Source organism: Drosophila persimilis, unplaced genomic scaffold (assembly GCF_003286085.1).
Source record: "Drosophila persimilis strain 14011-0111.01,24,50 unplaced genomic scaffold, DperRS2 tig00000191-arrow-pilon, whole genome shotgun sequence".
Lineage (NCBI taxonomy): Eukaryota > Metazoa > Arthropoda > Insecta > Diptera > Drosophilidae > Drosophila > Drosophila persimilis.
Genome location: NW_020825298.1, coordinates 4,699,834 through 4,712,458, shown reverse-complemented (window position 1 = coordinate 4,712,458; position 12,625 = coordinate 4,699,834). Strand labels below are relative to the sequence as shown.

At 42.4% G+C, this 12,625-nt stretch overlaps 1 protein-coding gene across 1 annotated transcript; it reads right to left on the bottom strand.

Annotated features, from left to right (window-relative positions):
* Positions 1-3,346: 3,346 nt before the first annotated feature.
* LOC6589490 lies at positions 3,347-4,066 on the bottom strand. The gene is made up of 2 exons (XM_002015293.2): positions 3,850-4,066; positions 3,347-3,795 (listed from the first exon to the last, which is right to left on the bottom strand). Exons 1-2 carry the CDS (start codon positions 4,031-4,033, stop codon positions 3,542-3,544), a joined length of 438 nt encoding a protein of 145 aa, XP_002015329.1. The 5' UTR covers positions 4,034-4,066; the 3' UTR covers positions 3,347-3,541.
* Between the last annotated feature and the right edge of the window lie 8,559 nt (positions 4,067-12,625).

The window sequence follows — 12,625 nt, the reverse complement described above, 5'->3', positions numbered from 1 at the left end:
AATTAAGGGCTGGCAAAGTACAAAGTAGTCTCTAGAAATGGGAATGCTACGGGTAATCCAGGAGATTTAGGGACATGTTTCGCTGCGAGTTTGTACAGATTTTCCAAATTTGGTTTCCAAAGCAAAGAAGGCTTTAATGGTGGTAGCAGCACTGGGTATTGGTGGGTTTTAGTGGTTTATAAGACACAGCAATAAGGCGACAAAAAATCGAAGAAAAATCATTCAATATGGTACCAGCTCTGAGCTTAATTATGACTCAATTAAACATGTATCTTTCTTTTTATTAAAAAGCCTTTACATACATTGAAAAAAACTCTCAATATGGAAGCAGATTTGGGTTCAAAATTAACTTGGAAATTGCTCAATTATAGCTCACTTGAAAATATCTTTCTTGCTTAAAAAAACACCCGTTTCACTCGCCTACCCCCGACTCACTCGCCTCGCTTGCTCCCACTGATATGAGCATAATATTTGTATTTAATGGACAGATATATATCGGAAAAGAGAATATATAAAACTCCCAATATGGAACCAAATATGATTCATCTTCGATTTTATTTCCTTATGGAAAATGATCTAATCCTTGATTCTTTTTAGATAAATTTATTGAATGATTTTCCCATCTTTAGAACCGATTCTAAATAAAAGAAAAAATAAATTTAATTCCAGAATGAAACCTGTTTGAGGAGGACACCTTTAGGTGCCGTATATATAGTATTTTTAGGTGCTACAAAAATAGCTAGAAAATATATCAAGCTTCCCAAATGAAAGAGCTTCAACTCTCTATATGGTATACACGAAAAACCCCCTACCTTCCGTTCGTACCTTCCTATTTTGTATGCCATTTAAAGCCCCTTCCTCAACAAAAACTGGAACTAAAAATTTTCAACGCGTGGCACATTTTCGGAACATTTTCGACCGACTTTCCGGCCACAGCTGTTGCATCCTAAACAAACAGCCGGTGACCCCAGCGAAGGCCAAACCTGGCCCATTTTGAAAGCTCAATCAGAGCCACTACCTCAGTGCTCAGCGCTCCGACTTTCCAGCTTAACATATGTTTATCTGCTAATCGTGGAAATGCGATGCCGTTTTGCGAAAAATACTTAGCCAGAAAACCCCCCCGCAAGGGGGCAAAAAAGGAATTGGCAAAACAGCTTTTCTGGCGAACACACAATACACAATGATATGATAGAGGAGGAGGTGGGGGGTGGGCGGTGGGTGGTGTACTCATCCACCATATGCCAAAAGAGTGAAAACCAAAAATCGCACACAACAAAATGCTGGGAGAGCAAAACGCGAGCCTAAGCAGGCGGCTTTTGTCTGGCCACGAGGCAAAGTCCTTTCGGAGGAAAGGTTATACGGGCGTACAGCCCGTGCTATGTGTGCCAGTGTGCCGAAAAAAAAGGACAAGACATTACATTACTCGCTTTGAGCCCACCCACGCACCCAACACCCCTCACCCATCACCCCGTGGGAGTACTACGCATCCCACGTGCCCCAACATTTACCTTGTTGTGCCCCACCGCCCCCCTCCCTTCCGCCCAACAGTTTTCATTCAAACATTTGTTGCACTCTTCGTGTGGAACTCAACACGCGCTCGGGTTCCACCACACTATGGCGGCTCTCTTTCACTGTTTCCGTCTCTTTCTAGCTCGCTCTCTCTCTTTCGGTCGCCCCTCTCTGTTTACATTGCATTTGCCGTGCGTTGCTCTCGCGATGTAACCCGAAGCCGGTCCGACGTCATCGCAAAGGTCAAAGCAGAAATGAAGAGGAGAATATTACAAAAAAGTACTGGAAGGAAGGTATAGGGGGGTAGGACCGAAGGCTTAGATACCCTCTATTGAAGGGCTATATGGGATATGGGATTATAGGGGATATAGGACTATATAGGATATAGCACTATATGGGATATAGTATTGTATAGGATATATAATTATATAGGATATAGGAATATATCACAGATATAGGATTATATATGGTATAGGATTATATAGGATATATAGGATTATATAGGATATAGGATTATATAGTATATAGGAATATATCACAGATATAGGATTATATATAGGATATAGGATTATATAGGATATACATAGGATTATATGGGAGGTAACGCGGGCTAGGACCGAAGGTTTAGATACCCTATTGAAGGGCTATATAGGATATGGGATTATATGGGATAAAGGATTGTATAGGGTATAGGATTGTATAGGCTATAGAATTATATAGGATATAGGAATATATCACAGATATAGGATTATATACGTTATAGGATTATATACGATATAGGATTATATAGGATATACATAGGATTATATGGGATATAGGTTTATATAGGATATAGGATTATATAGGATATAGGAATATATCACAGATATAGGTTTTCCTTGAAGAGGTTTGTGCGGAAAAGCAGGAACTTCTCTTCTAGATACTTTTTACCATTTGGTATAGCCTCCCCTCTAATATCCACTATCTATCTAGTATCTAGATCTCTCCTATAATATACTATACACTACGATTTCTATACTGCCTCCTTTTAGAAGATCTAGAAGAAGATTTCAAGCCGTCCCTCTAGAAGAAGGACAGAAAGGCACTTCTGTTGAGGCCACTTTTCAGGTACCTATCCCCTAAAGGGCCTCCCTTTTGAGTCCCTAACCCGACTACCCTTCCTCCCAGGGTATGCAAAAGAACACCCGACTGGTATCAAAGCTCTTTGCTAAGTCAGGCAGGGCTGAAGTGTGTTCTCGTTGGGGCTCAGAGTCTTCTGTGGTGTGCTGTGCGTTGCGGTGTGGTGTGGTGTTTAAGTGCCGCAGAGCAGAGTGTGGTGAAGTGTCGCATGACGGACTGTGTGTGTGTGTGTGTGTGTTGGTGTGTGTCTGTGGGGGCGTCCCACCATATGGTCAATGCACAGAGCAAATTGGCACTTGGCGGAGGGGACGCATCATTTGGTTTTCAAATTGAATAGGAAGCGTCGCGACAAAGTCGGGGCGACGTGGCATCCCTTTTGCCTTGCCCCAACGGAGAGAGACAGAGTCCTGCAGTCGTCCCACGCTAATTGAGACATTTGTCAACTTGCGTAAATGAGCAATCATTTCTCAAAGGAAGAGACTGCCCCCCAGGGGGTGGCATTAGACGCTACAAAGTCATAAAGAAATATCCACAATTCCCGATTGAAATTTTGTAATTAAAATGAATATCCCTCGGGGGGGAAATTCAATTGTTTTTCAGAGGGAAATTCAATTGTTTTTTGGGGGAAATTCATCATTTGTTTTGGGGCAACAATTATGCGAATTTTCTGTATAAACAAGGACCAAAAACCCACTCAAATATTGCTTTAAGTAATCATTTTATTTATCACATATTTATTTCATTATTTATTTTGGTTTAAGCTAAACAAAACGGACAATTTAAGTGGCTCATTGGTTGGCTATTATATGCTGGAAGTGTGGTCTCTTTTGGTTCAATTGTAGGGTCTTTAAGTTGCGTTCTTTCAGGTGGGTTTACAGTGGGTTCTATTTGGGTTTGTTCTAGAGGTCCTCGACTACTTGACAGCCTTGGGCTTGGAGCTTATTTTCAGTTCAGAGGGCACCATGGTGATGGTAGAGGTTTGGGATTCCTCAGCCGGTTTCTTGATCTGTTTCTTGGTGGTCTTTCCCTCTGATTTGGTTTTGGTTACCTTCTTTTCCTTTTTAGCCTTGCGGACTGGCCGCTGCGACTCGGTCTTGGCTTTCAAATCGAGCTCTTTCATTTCGCTCATCAGGTTCTCAAAGGTCATCGGCACCAGGTAGTAGCGACCTTCGTAGCGACAGGGAAAATGATCTCAAGCCTTTACAGATTCAATTAACTTACCGTCCATTTTCTGCAGGAAACCCAAGCGTGTGCCCATTTCGAGGGTCTGCTTCACGGGCTTCTTGATGTCCTCCTCCGGCAGATCGGTGTGGTTCGATATGGTATTCACGATCTGACGCACTGTGGCCGGTATCTTCAGCAGTTGCAGGGTGTGCACAATGATGGCACCGTTGAAGTTCGGCATGATTTTTGGTGTTCTATTCCTATAGGATTTTTTCTGAAAATGATTCTATGAATGAAAAAATAAGCAGAGTTGTTAAGACTGTTTAGTGACTTGCTGGGTTTTCAAAAATATTTCTGTTATAAGAAATAACGATAACGATAACGATAGAAATTATAACGTTAAATTCGTATGAAATTGTTTTAAAAAATCTGCCACAATGAAGCGACTTTTAGGCATTTTCTTTTTTGGATCGAAAGTAAGTCTTCTATATATATTTTGTTGGATTCTTTGAGCCGTAAAGCCAAAGAGAGACTGTGTATTTTGTTGTTGTGTTCAGGGGACCGACTTAGGTGCCCAAGGCATTGCAGAACAGACAAAATCCTCAAAGGGCAGTGGCTAGACACGAAACAAAGGTGAAGATGGAGCCCCCACCACTCTATAGAACAGCTTTTTGGATGGCTCTGAGTCTTTGGTTAGACCTTGAATACGAAATTCCCCAATAGGTAGGAAGGTATTGTTTGTATTGCTTCCAAAGGCATCTTCCTTGATGGAATATCTCAAAGATAAGTCATAGCCATGGATTGGTAACCATTGAACTCCTTCGACACATCTCCCACACCTGAAACCCTTGGCATTGCAATTTTCTCAAATATTTCATCAGAAGCCAACAAAAACCAAAAAAATTCAATTGGTTGGTAACAAGAATTTTCCTTGTGCTGACTTGCGTCAAGCGGTTATCGCCTTTACATAAGGGAGAGAGACAGAGAGAGAGTGAGGGTGGGAGTGAAAGAGAGGGCGAGTGAGAGCGAGAGTTTGGCCATATCTATCAATAATCCCCGACAAACAAACAAACAAACAGGCAGAGGGGGGGAAACGGCATAGAGTAAACTTTAGCCACACAACAGTTCAATATTGGCTTCTGATATTTACATGGGGGGACGGGTGGACAGGGGGACGGGGGGACAGGGGGACAGGGGACGCCTTTGTGCTGACGCTCTTCCTGCTGCTGTTCTAATCAGCGCTGCGGCGTCTAAAAATAGCACTCCTCGCCGCCTACACACGGGCCAACAACTCTTTGGCAATCGCTCTCCGGCCAACCGTCTGCCATATGGAGGTTTAATTAAACGGGCTGCAAAAAAAAAAAAAAAAGACAAAGAGAGAGGGGGGGAGGGGAAGGGGGAGGGGGAGGGGGAGGGCGAGAGAGCAACAAGGACAAAGTTTTCGGCACAGAGGCGAGGAGAGGCATCAATCATGTTTATAGTGGCAATTAGAGCTTAAACAGCTGTCAGGCTTGAATGACAAGTCAAGATGTCATTACTGTTGCATCAGCAGCAGCGGCGGCAGGCGGCAGGCGGTAGGCGGCAGGCGTGGCACGATGACAGAGCTGGAACAAAAAGCTTTCATTGAGTTGCAATAACAATATTAATTGTGTGGCACAAAAACTTTGACAGTTGCAAATATGCAAGGATAGTGCGGGGGGGGAAGAGGCAGAGCAGAGGCCTTTGTGCCCTGGCCTGGACGGGCCTGTCGCTCTTATTGACAGGCAACGGTAATTTAATCAAAAAGTGTCAGACAGAGTCTGCCATATGGCAGCCATCGAAGCGTTCACGTGACACGCCGCGGTACGCAATATGGGCGTAAAAAATGGCCAAGAAGGATGCGGCCCAAATGATTGATACCCTGTTGATGAGCCAAGAATAGACCCTGTTCCAAGTTATCCCTAAGCCCATCATATCCTTCGCAAGCTTGTAGGCCCAAGCGACAGGACCCGTGGGCAGCGCATTAAAGTATGCTATGATTTTTGCTTTAGGGCCACAGCAGGCGCCACGCTGCGCCTGTGTGTGTGTGTGTGTGTGCGTTTGCGGGTTAAATTCAGTTTGATTGCCGCTTTAGATAAAGCCTAAAAATAGCACCAAGCCCAAGCGAAATCAGATGAAGCAGCCAGCGTCTAAAAGCCAGAAAGACAGAAAGAGAGACCCAAACGAAACGAAAAACGTGGCCCAAAGCGAACATTTATTTAGCATGTTTGATGTTTCCCTCTCCCTCTTACCGACCAACAACAAAAAATCCCCGACTAGCCAGGAAATTCGTTTGTTGATTGTTTGGTTTCAACGCTCGCTTCTGCAGTTGGAAAACAAAAGGAAAATACAGGAAAATTGAGGAAAATTCAGGAAAATTCTTTTGCCATTTAAAATGCAGTGCAAATGTTATTTTAACACTTGTCAGTGTGCCCAAACAAAACATGACTAGGATTTTTTTTATGCTCAAAGGAAAGGGATGGGGAGAGGGGGGGGGGAGGGGGAGAGTGACAATCCTGTATGACAGACACGCTTCACGCTTATTATTTATGGCAAGGGATAAAGGTTAAACTGAGAGAAACGTTGCTGCCGAGGTAATGGTCGATGCTTTCGCTCCACAAGGTGTTTTTCGGCTTCTTTTTCCAGGGGCTTTTTATGGGTCTCTCGGGTAAATAATAAATAGAGAAAATATTAGTGAAGAAAAGCTGTGGTAACAGGCACATATAAATGCTTATGCAAATCGATACAAGGAGATGGTTGGGGTTTTTGGGTAGCAAAAAGAAAGAAACAAGCCTGGATAAATAGTAAATATGTAGGTAAATAGGGGGATGCATGTTAATAAAGGGTAAAGATCTTATGGGCGAAGAAAGGCAGGATGCATCATTGAAGGATATATAAACAGAAATAAATTTGTATCTATATGTGGTGGGAAAGCCCCTATCATTATCCCCATTATAGCCTGCATCAGCCAATACGGCTTCCCTAGTTTATATTAATAATCCAAGAATGTACGACCCCTCTAGGAAAATACCAAAGATACGGCCAGGCAAAAAGGATGTAGATCGACGCTCGATCATTCTCAATGGCGTTTCAGGAAAATAAAGTTGGGTTCGGAGAGATAAAAAACATCTAAAAAGTATTTCTATTTCACTCTCACAATAATTAAAAATGAAAAGAAAATAATTCAATAAGAAAAAGTTTTCTATGGGATATAAAAGTATTCGGAAGTTCATAAATTCGACAGGTACAAATTGAAATATCTTAAGGAAAAAGATCTCTTTGAATTGAAATTATTGTCTAAATTAAAGAATCTATGAAAAAATAAATCCCAAGGGTTGATTAATTTTTAAAGATTTTACAGGCGTTTAAAGTGAAAAATGTGCTCGCCGCTGTATTTTTATACATATAAAATATCACGAATATCAGACAAATATTTAACCTTTTCATTTGTCAATACAATCGACAATCAATAATTCATAAATAAATGGTGGTAATCATATTATTTATTGTTTTTATTGAAAGTGGGAGATCACTGAAAATATCCATAAACATCACTCATTTTTGGGGTGTTTCTGATATTTATTGATGGTATGGGCTTAAATAGTACAAAATTATAGAAAAATAGATAATGCATTGCTGGGAAATTCCTCGAAATAGACATTAATATGTGTTTGAGTAGATTAAAAGATTTGTAGATAGGCTACGGATGAGATAGTGGACTAATAGAGAGAGGGGATTTGGGTGGACAGAACGATAGACATAGAGATATAGATTAATGCAGAGAGAGGAATGAATAGAGAGGTATATTCATAGATAGATAGATTGATTGATTGATAGATAGATAGTTAGATATATAGATACATAGATAGAAGGATAGATAGATAAATAGATAGATAGATGTATAGATAGATTCATGGATGGATAGATGGATAGATAGATAGATAGAGGTGGATTTAATGATGGATAGATATATAGAAATGAAAGAATCTTTCGATGAATAGATATATCGAAATGATAGAATATTTCGATGAATAGATTATGTAGATATATCCAAGTCTACCATGCTCCATGCTCCAGAGTAATTTTATAAAATGTATGCCTCTAGACTTATGATACATGAAATCTTTATCCTCGCTCTTGAGACCCCCAAATCAGATACAATTAATTGTCAGCTTCCTTCAGGACTTTAAGCGTCTGTTAAAATAAATAAAAATTAAAGTTTTCTCCTCATCAATTTCCAAAATGAAAATCTGCCTGTTGTTTTTTTTTATTTCTCATCGTTTCCTTGTTTACCGGAAATTTGTTCAAGTAAATCAAATATTCTCGATTGAGCGGACATACACAGGACATACCAATTCGCAGGACATGCGATTTTAAATCTTCTTTGACGTTTATGGAGAGAGACAGTGGGCCCCAAAAAGGTATGCGTGAAATCGTATATGGGGAATGACTATGTGACTGCGTGATAAACGACTGATTCACCATTCCGACAGATATACTTGCTGTGTTTTATTCGAGAAGACGACCTGCCGTATGTCCGCTGTCTGCTATCATTTCTGTGGCACTGTGGCACTGTCCAGTGTCCAGTGTCCAGTGTCTCCTTTCCACTGTCTGCTGTCTCCTGTCTCCTGTGTGTCTCCCGCCCGTCTGTTGGTCATGTTTGTAGTGTGTATAAAGAGCATGCAAGTGACAAATTATATGCACAATGGGCTCTAGTGCCAGTGGCCCACAGACCGACCGAGCTCCTCCTCCATGCCACACGGAGAGCGACAGATGAGTTGTGTGCAAGTGTCAGCATCAGTGTCAGGGCTTTGGCTCGCTTTTTCCTTCCCCAGCAAAATGTTTTATGTCCTGCAACGCAGACGTTTCGGCCTTGTATAAAATATGACTTGCATTCTGCCATAAACTTTGACCTGTTCTACCTCTTCCAGGACTCCCTTTGTGTCTCGTATCTCGTATATCACTAATTGCACTTTGTTTATTGTGCTCCTGTGCTCCGTGCTCCTCTGTGTGTGTGTGTGTGTGTGGGGGGGAGGGGGATGCGGGGGTGGTGCCTTTGTAATTTAGTTTTATGCCAGAAACGTGCTTGCCCAAGCAATTGACAAATTTGATATCCTTAGACTGTCAATTTTAATTGACTTGTTTTTTGGGGGCGGGGGGGCGGTGGGCCAAAGAGGAGACACAGCTGTTACGGCGAGTGATTTGAATTTGCCAATCTTTAAAGGGAAAAGGCAAATCGATGCTAAAGATCTTGGCCTGGAATTTCTCTGCCATTTCTTTGAAGGAAATTTCTTTGATTTGCTCTCCACTTTGAACAAAATATTCCATGTTTTTGGAGTGAAAGACAGCCCTTTCTTTGAGTGAATTGTCTTTAATTTAGGACACTTTTATTTGCTCTTAATTTTGAATAAATGCTCCATGTTTTTGTAGTGAAATTTCTGCGCTTTAGAGCTTTCTTTTTCTTTCCTTTCCTTGAGGAAAATGTCTTTGATTTCCACTCAATTTTGAATAAAAATGTTTCATGTTTTTGGAGTGAAATTTCTGCGCTTAAGACCTCCTTTCTTCGAGTGAATTGTCTTTAATTTAAGATACTTTGATTTGCTCCTAATTTCCAATAAATGTTCCATGTCTTTGGAGTGAAATTTCTCTGCTTAAGACCTTTTCTTTTTCTTTCCTTTCTTCGAGGAAAATGTCTTTGATATCCCCTCAATTTTGAATAAAATTTGTCCATGTTTTTGTAGTGAAATTTCTTCGCTTAAGACGTTCTTTGACTTGGGCTTAAGTTCCTTTTCCTAGGTTTTACCCACAGATAAGTGAAGCTCTTACTGGAGAGCTGGAGAGCCCCGCCTGAAAGTATGCCACGAAGAAAAAAAAGAAATAAAATTATAAAATTGTTTTTCTCCGACAGAAACAATTTGTGCTCTCCCGCTGTGTGCCCCCCCCCCACCCCACTTTCTTCTTTCCTATTTTGTTGCTGTTGTTGTTTTTTCTGTTCTTTGCTTAAGTCAATTAATTGAAGCCATTTCTTGTGCTTACTTTTTTGAGGGGGCTTCATCAACAGCATCATCTGCAGAGCTCCACCTTCAGTGGCAGTAGCCAGTCGCCAGTACCCCGTACCCCGTGCCCAGTGCTGCTCCATCTTCCCCTTCAGTTCCCAGCTCCAGCTGTCTATCGTCCTTCTACGGCAGACACATTTATCCTGGTCTGCGTTTTGCGTCATTTTCATGCGGGCAACTTTTACGCACTTGCGTCTTAATTACTCACACCGTTGGGGCGCCACACAGCCTCCTCCAGAGCCCTCCCTTCTCCGTCGCGCTACCCACTCGTTGTCGCCACCTGCCAGCCCGACAGCCCGCTTCCATTCTATGTTTGGGCTTAAATCCTTAAGCTCCTTTCACAGTCCTTGCCTCGCCTCGCCTGTCTGTCAGCCTCCTTCCACATTTGATTCTGTTTACCCTGGTCTAGGGCATTACCATTCCCTGCAGCAGTTTGCCAGCTAAAACATTGTTTAATATATTTGATTAGCCTTAAAAGTTGTTTGTGCTCATCGTTCGCTCATCTGTGCTTACGCTTATTACGCGTACTTTTGTTGGAGCTGGTTTTGGCGATGGTTTTTCCTTTTTCGGGGTAGGGTATTTCCGTGTCCGTTAGACAGTCGAAACTTTATTTCCTTTCAGGACTTTTTTCTAGGTTTCGGTTTGAGCCCAAGGAGAAATGTAGGCTAAGCGGTGCTCGCTCATTTGGTTGGAGTTTCTTCCCCTTTTTTATTATTTTTTTTGCACCAAATACTCTCAAAGGAGAAGGGTATACAGCCTATAGAGAGTGGGTTGAAGCAGCACACACTATCGTAGTGATTTTTTCTGTACAAATAAATATTTGGCATCGAAAATATAGACCCATTGCCTCCATCAATCAATTTATGAGACTTGAGGGAAATTCTTCTTTTATTTGTTTTTCTTTTCTTCCCCCAGAGAGCATTCCATCTTCGGTCTGTGGGCTCTCGGCCTCAATCATTCTGTTATCAGAAGAGCGGCTTAGGGGCACACACAGAAACATACATATGTAGGCCTTTTGTAAGGCTCCTTCATCATCATCATCCTTCGAGTTCCCTTCTTCTTGCCCCCCACCCCCCCGCTGCCTGCTGCAACATGTTTGCATTTCATTTGTTAGCAAGTTGTCAACATTTTAGCCAGGCTATAATACTTCACCCACTCTCTCCTGCGGACTCGTTTGTCTCTCTTTTCAGACTCCTAAAACTCCCCCATTAAAGTTTTCGCTTTCTCCAGAGAAGACGCTCCTCCTGTCATTAGTCAAATGTCGCGTTGTGTCATGTGGAGGCGCGCGTGCAGTGAATGTTGGATAAGCCCCGGCGTATGCGGTGTGTGCGCCATAAAACAAATTAATACAGATATTAATCATACGCTGCGTGGGCCACCAAAGGCCAAAGATCAAGAGCTCTGCTTGGGTGGACATCAAACGGCGGGGTCATCATCTCTCTTTTGCGGATTCATAATCCAAATGATGCCCTACGGTGGCGCTGAAACTATGAAATGGAAATTCAAGTCGTAAATGGGTTTCCCCCCCCCGCACCTCTGCCCTCCCCGCTCCACCCACAGTGCCTTCGCTGGTCATAAAAATGAAGTCTAACTTGTTGCGTGTCCTGAAATGCTGAAAGCTTGAAATTGGTTTCGGTTTTTCATGCGGTTCGGGGGGGCCGTCGACGCTCACTCATGCGTCGTGAGAGAGTGGGCGGCCAAGAGAGAGAGAGAGCGAACGCTTTTGAGTGAAACTTTGAGTGAGAAGCCCCGTGTGGCTGCCACAAAATACAGCCTCCTCCCTGGCGTCGAAAGTGGCGCGGAATAGTTTTCGTAGTCCTCGAAAAATTAACCAAGACGAACGAAGCCCCAATGTGAAAGTGGCCCACAGTACGACGCCGTGAAGCGGAACTGTTTGAGGGATTAAGGTCGCTGTTCAAGGATGGATTTGCCCTTTCTTCTATATCGTTTAATTATGGCGAAAGCTCAGGCTTCTACGAATATTTGGTAAAGGAATTCATGGAATGTGAGTCCAAAATTGAGCGAAAAAGAGACAAAAGGTTTAATGAAAGATGTGCAAAAATGTGGACTACAAAGTGTGGGAGATGTCTGGGCCGCAAAGCTATCTCCTAGATACGTTTCAGGTGGAATAGAAGGAGAAATAAATATATTTTCATCTGAATCAAGGAAATGGTCATGAAATTAATGAAAGTGGTTGTGAGTAGAAAGAAATGAATCCTTTTTGGGGAGTTGTGAAGCTGTGAGCTGTGTTCTTGGATGTTCCTTGAGGTTCTCTCTCTTCTCCGTGTCTTTTATAGCTCTTCAGAGCTTCTATATATGCCATATGCTTAGCTCCTCGCAAGGTCTTAAAGCCACTGCCTGTGGCAATATCTCAACTTATTCTGTAGTGGATTTTATTCAATTTTCGCTGCCTGCCTTCCTGCGGTGCTAATTAAATTTGTTGCTTTACTTATTGTTGCGGCCATGCACGCGCTTCCACACACACACACACACACACACACACGCACACTGGGAGTATCACTTTTTATATTTTATGGCGCCCCCCCCTGCACACCCCCTTCTTCCTTTGGCGCCGCTGCCAACTTAATTGCATTTTTTTCAAGTTTGCGATGCGCGCATCGTTTTGCAACTTTCTGCCATGCCCCCCCCCCTGCTCCCCCACGTCTGCCACGCCCACTCAACGCCCAGGCGAGGGGTGCGCTTTGACGCTTATTAAATAATATCTGCATTAAGTTTAATGTTTCGCTTATATTTTATTG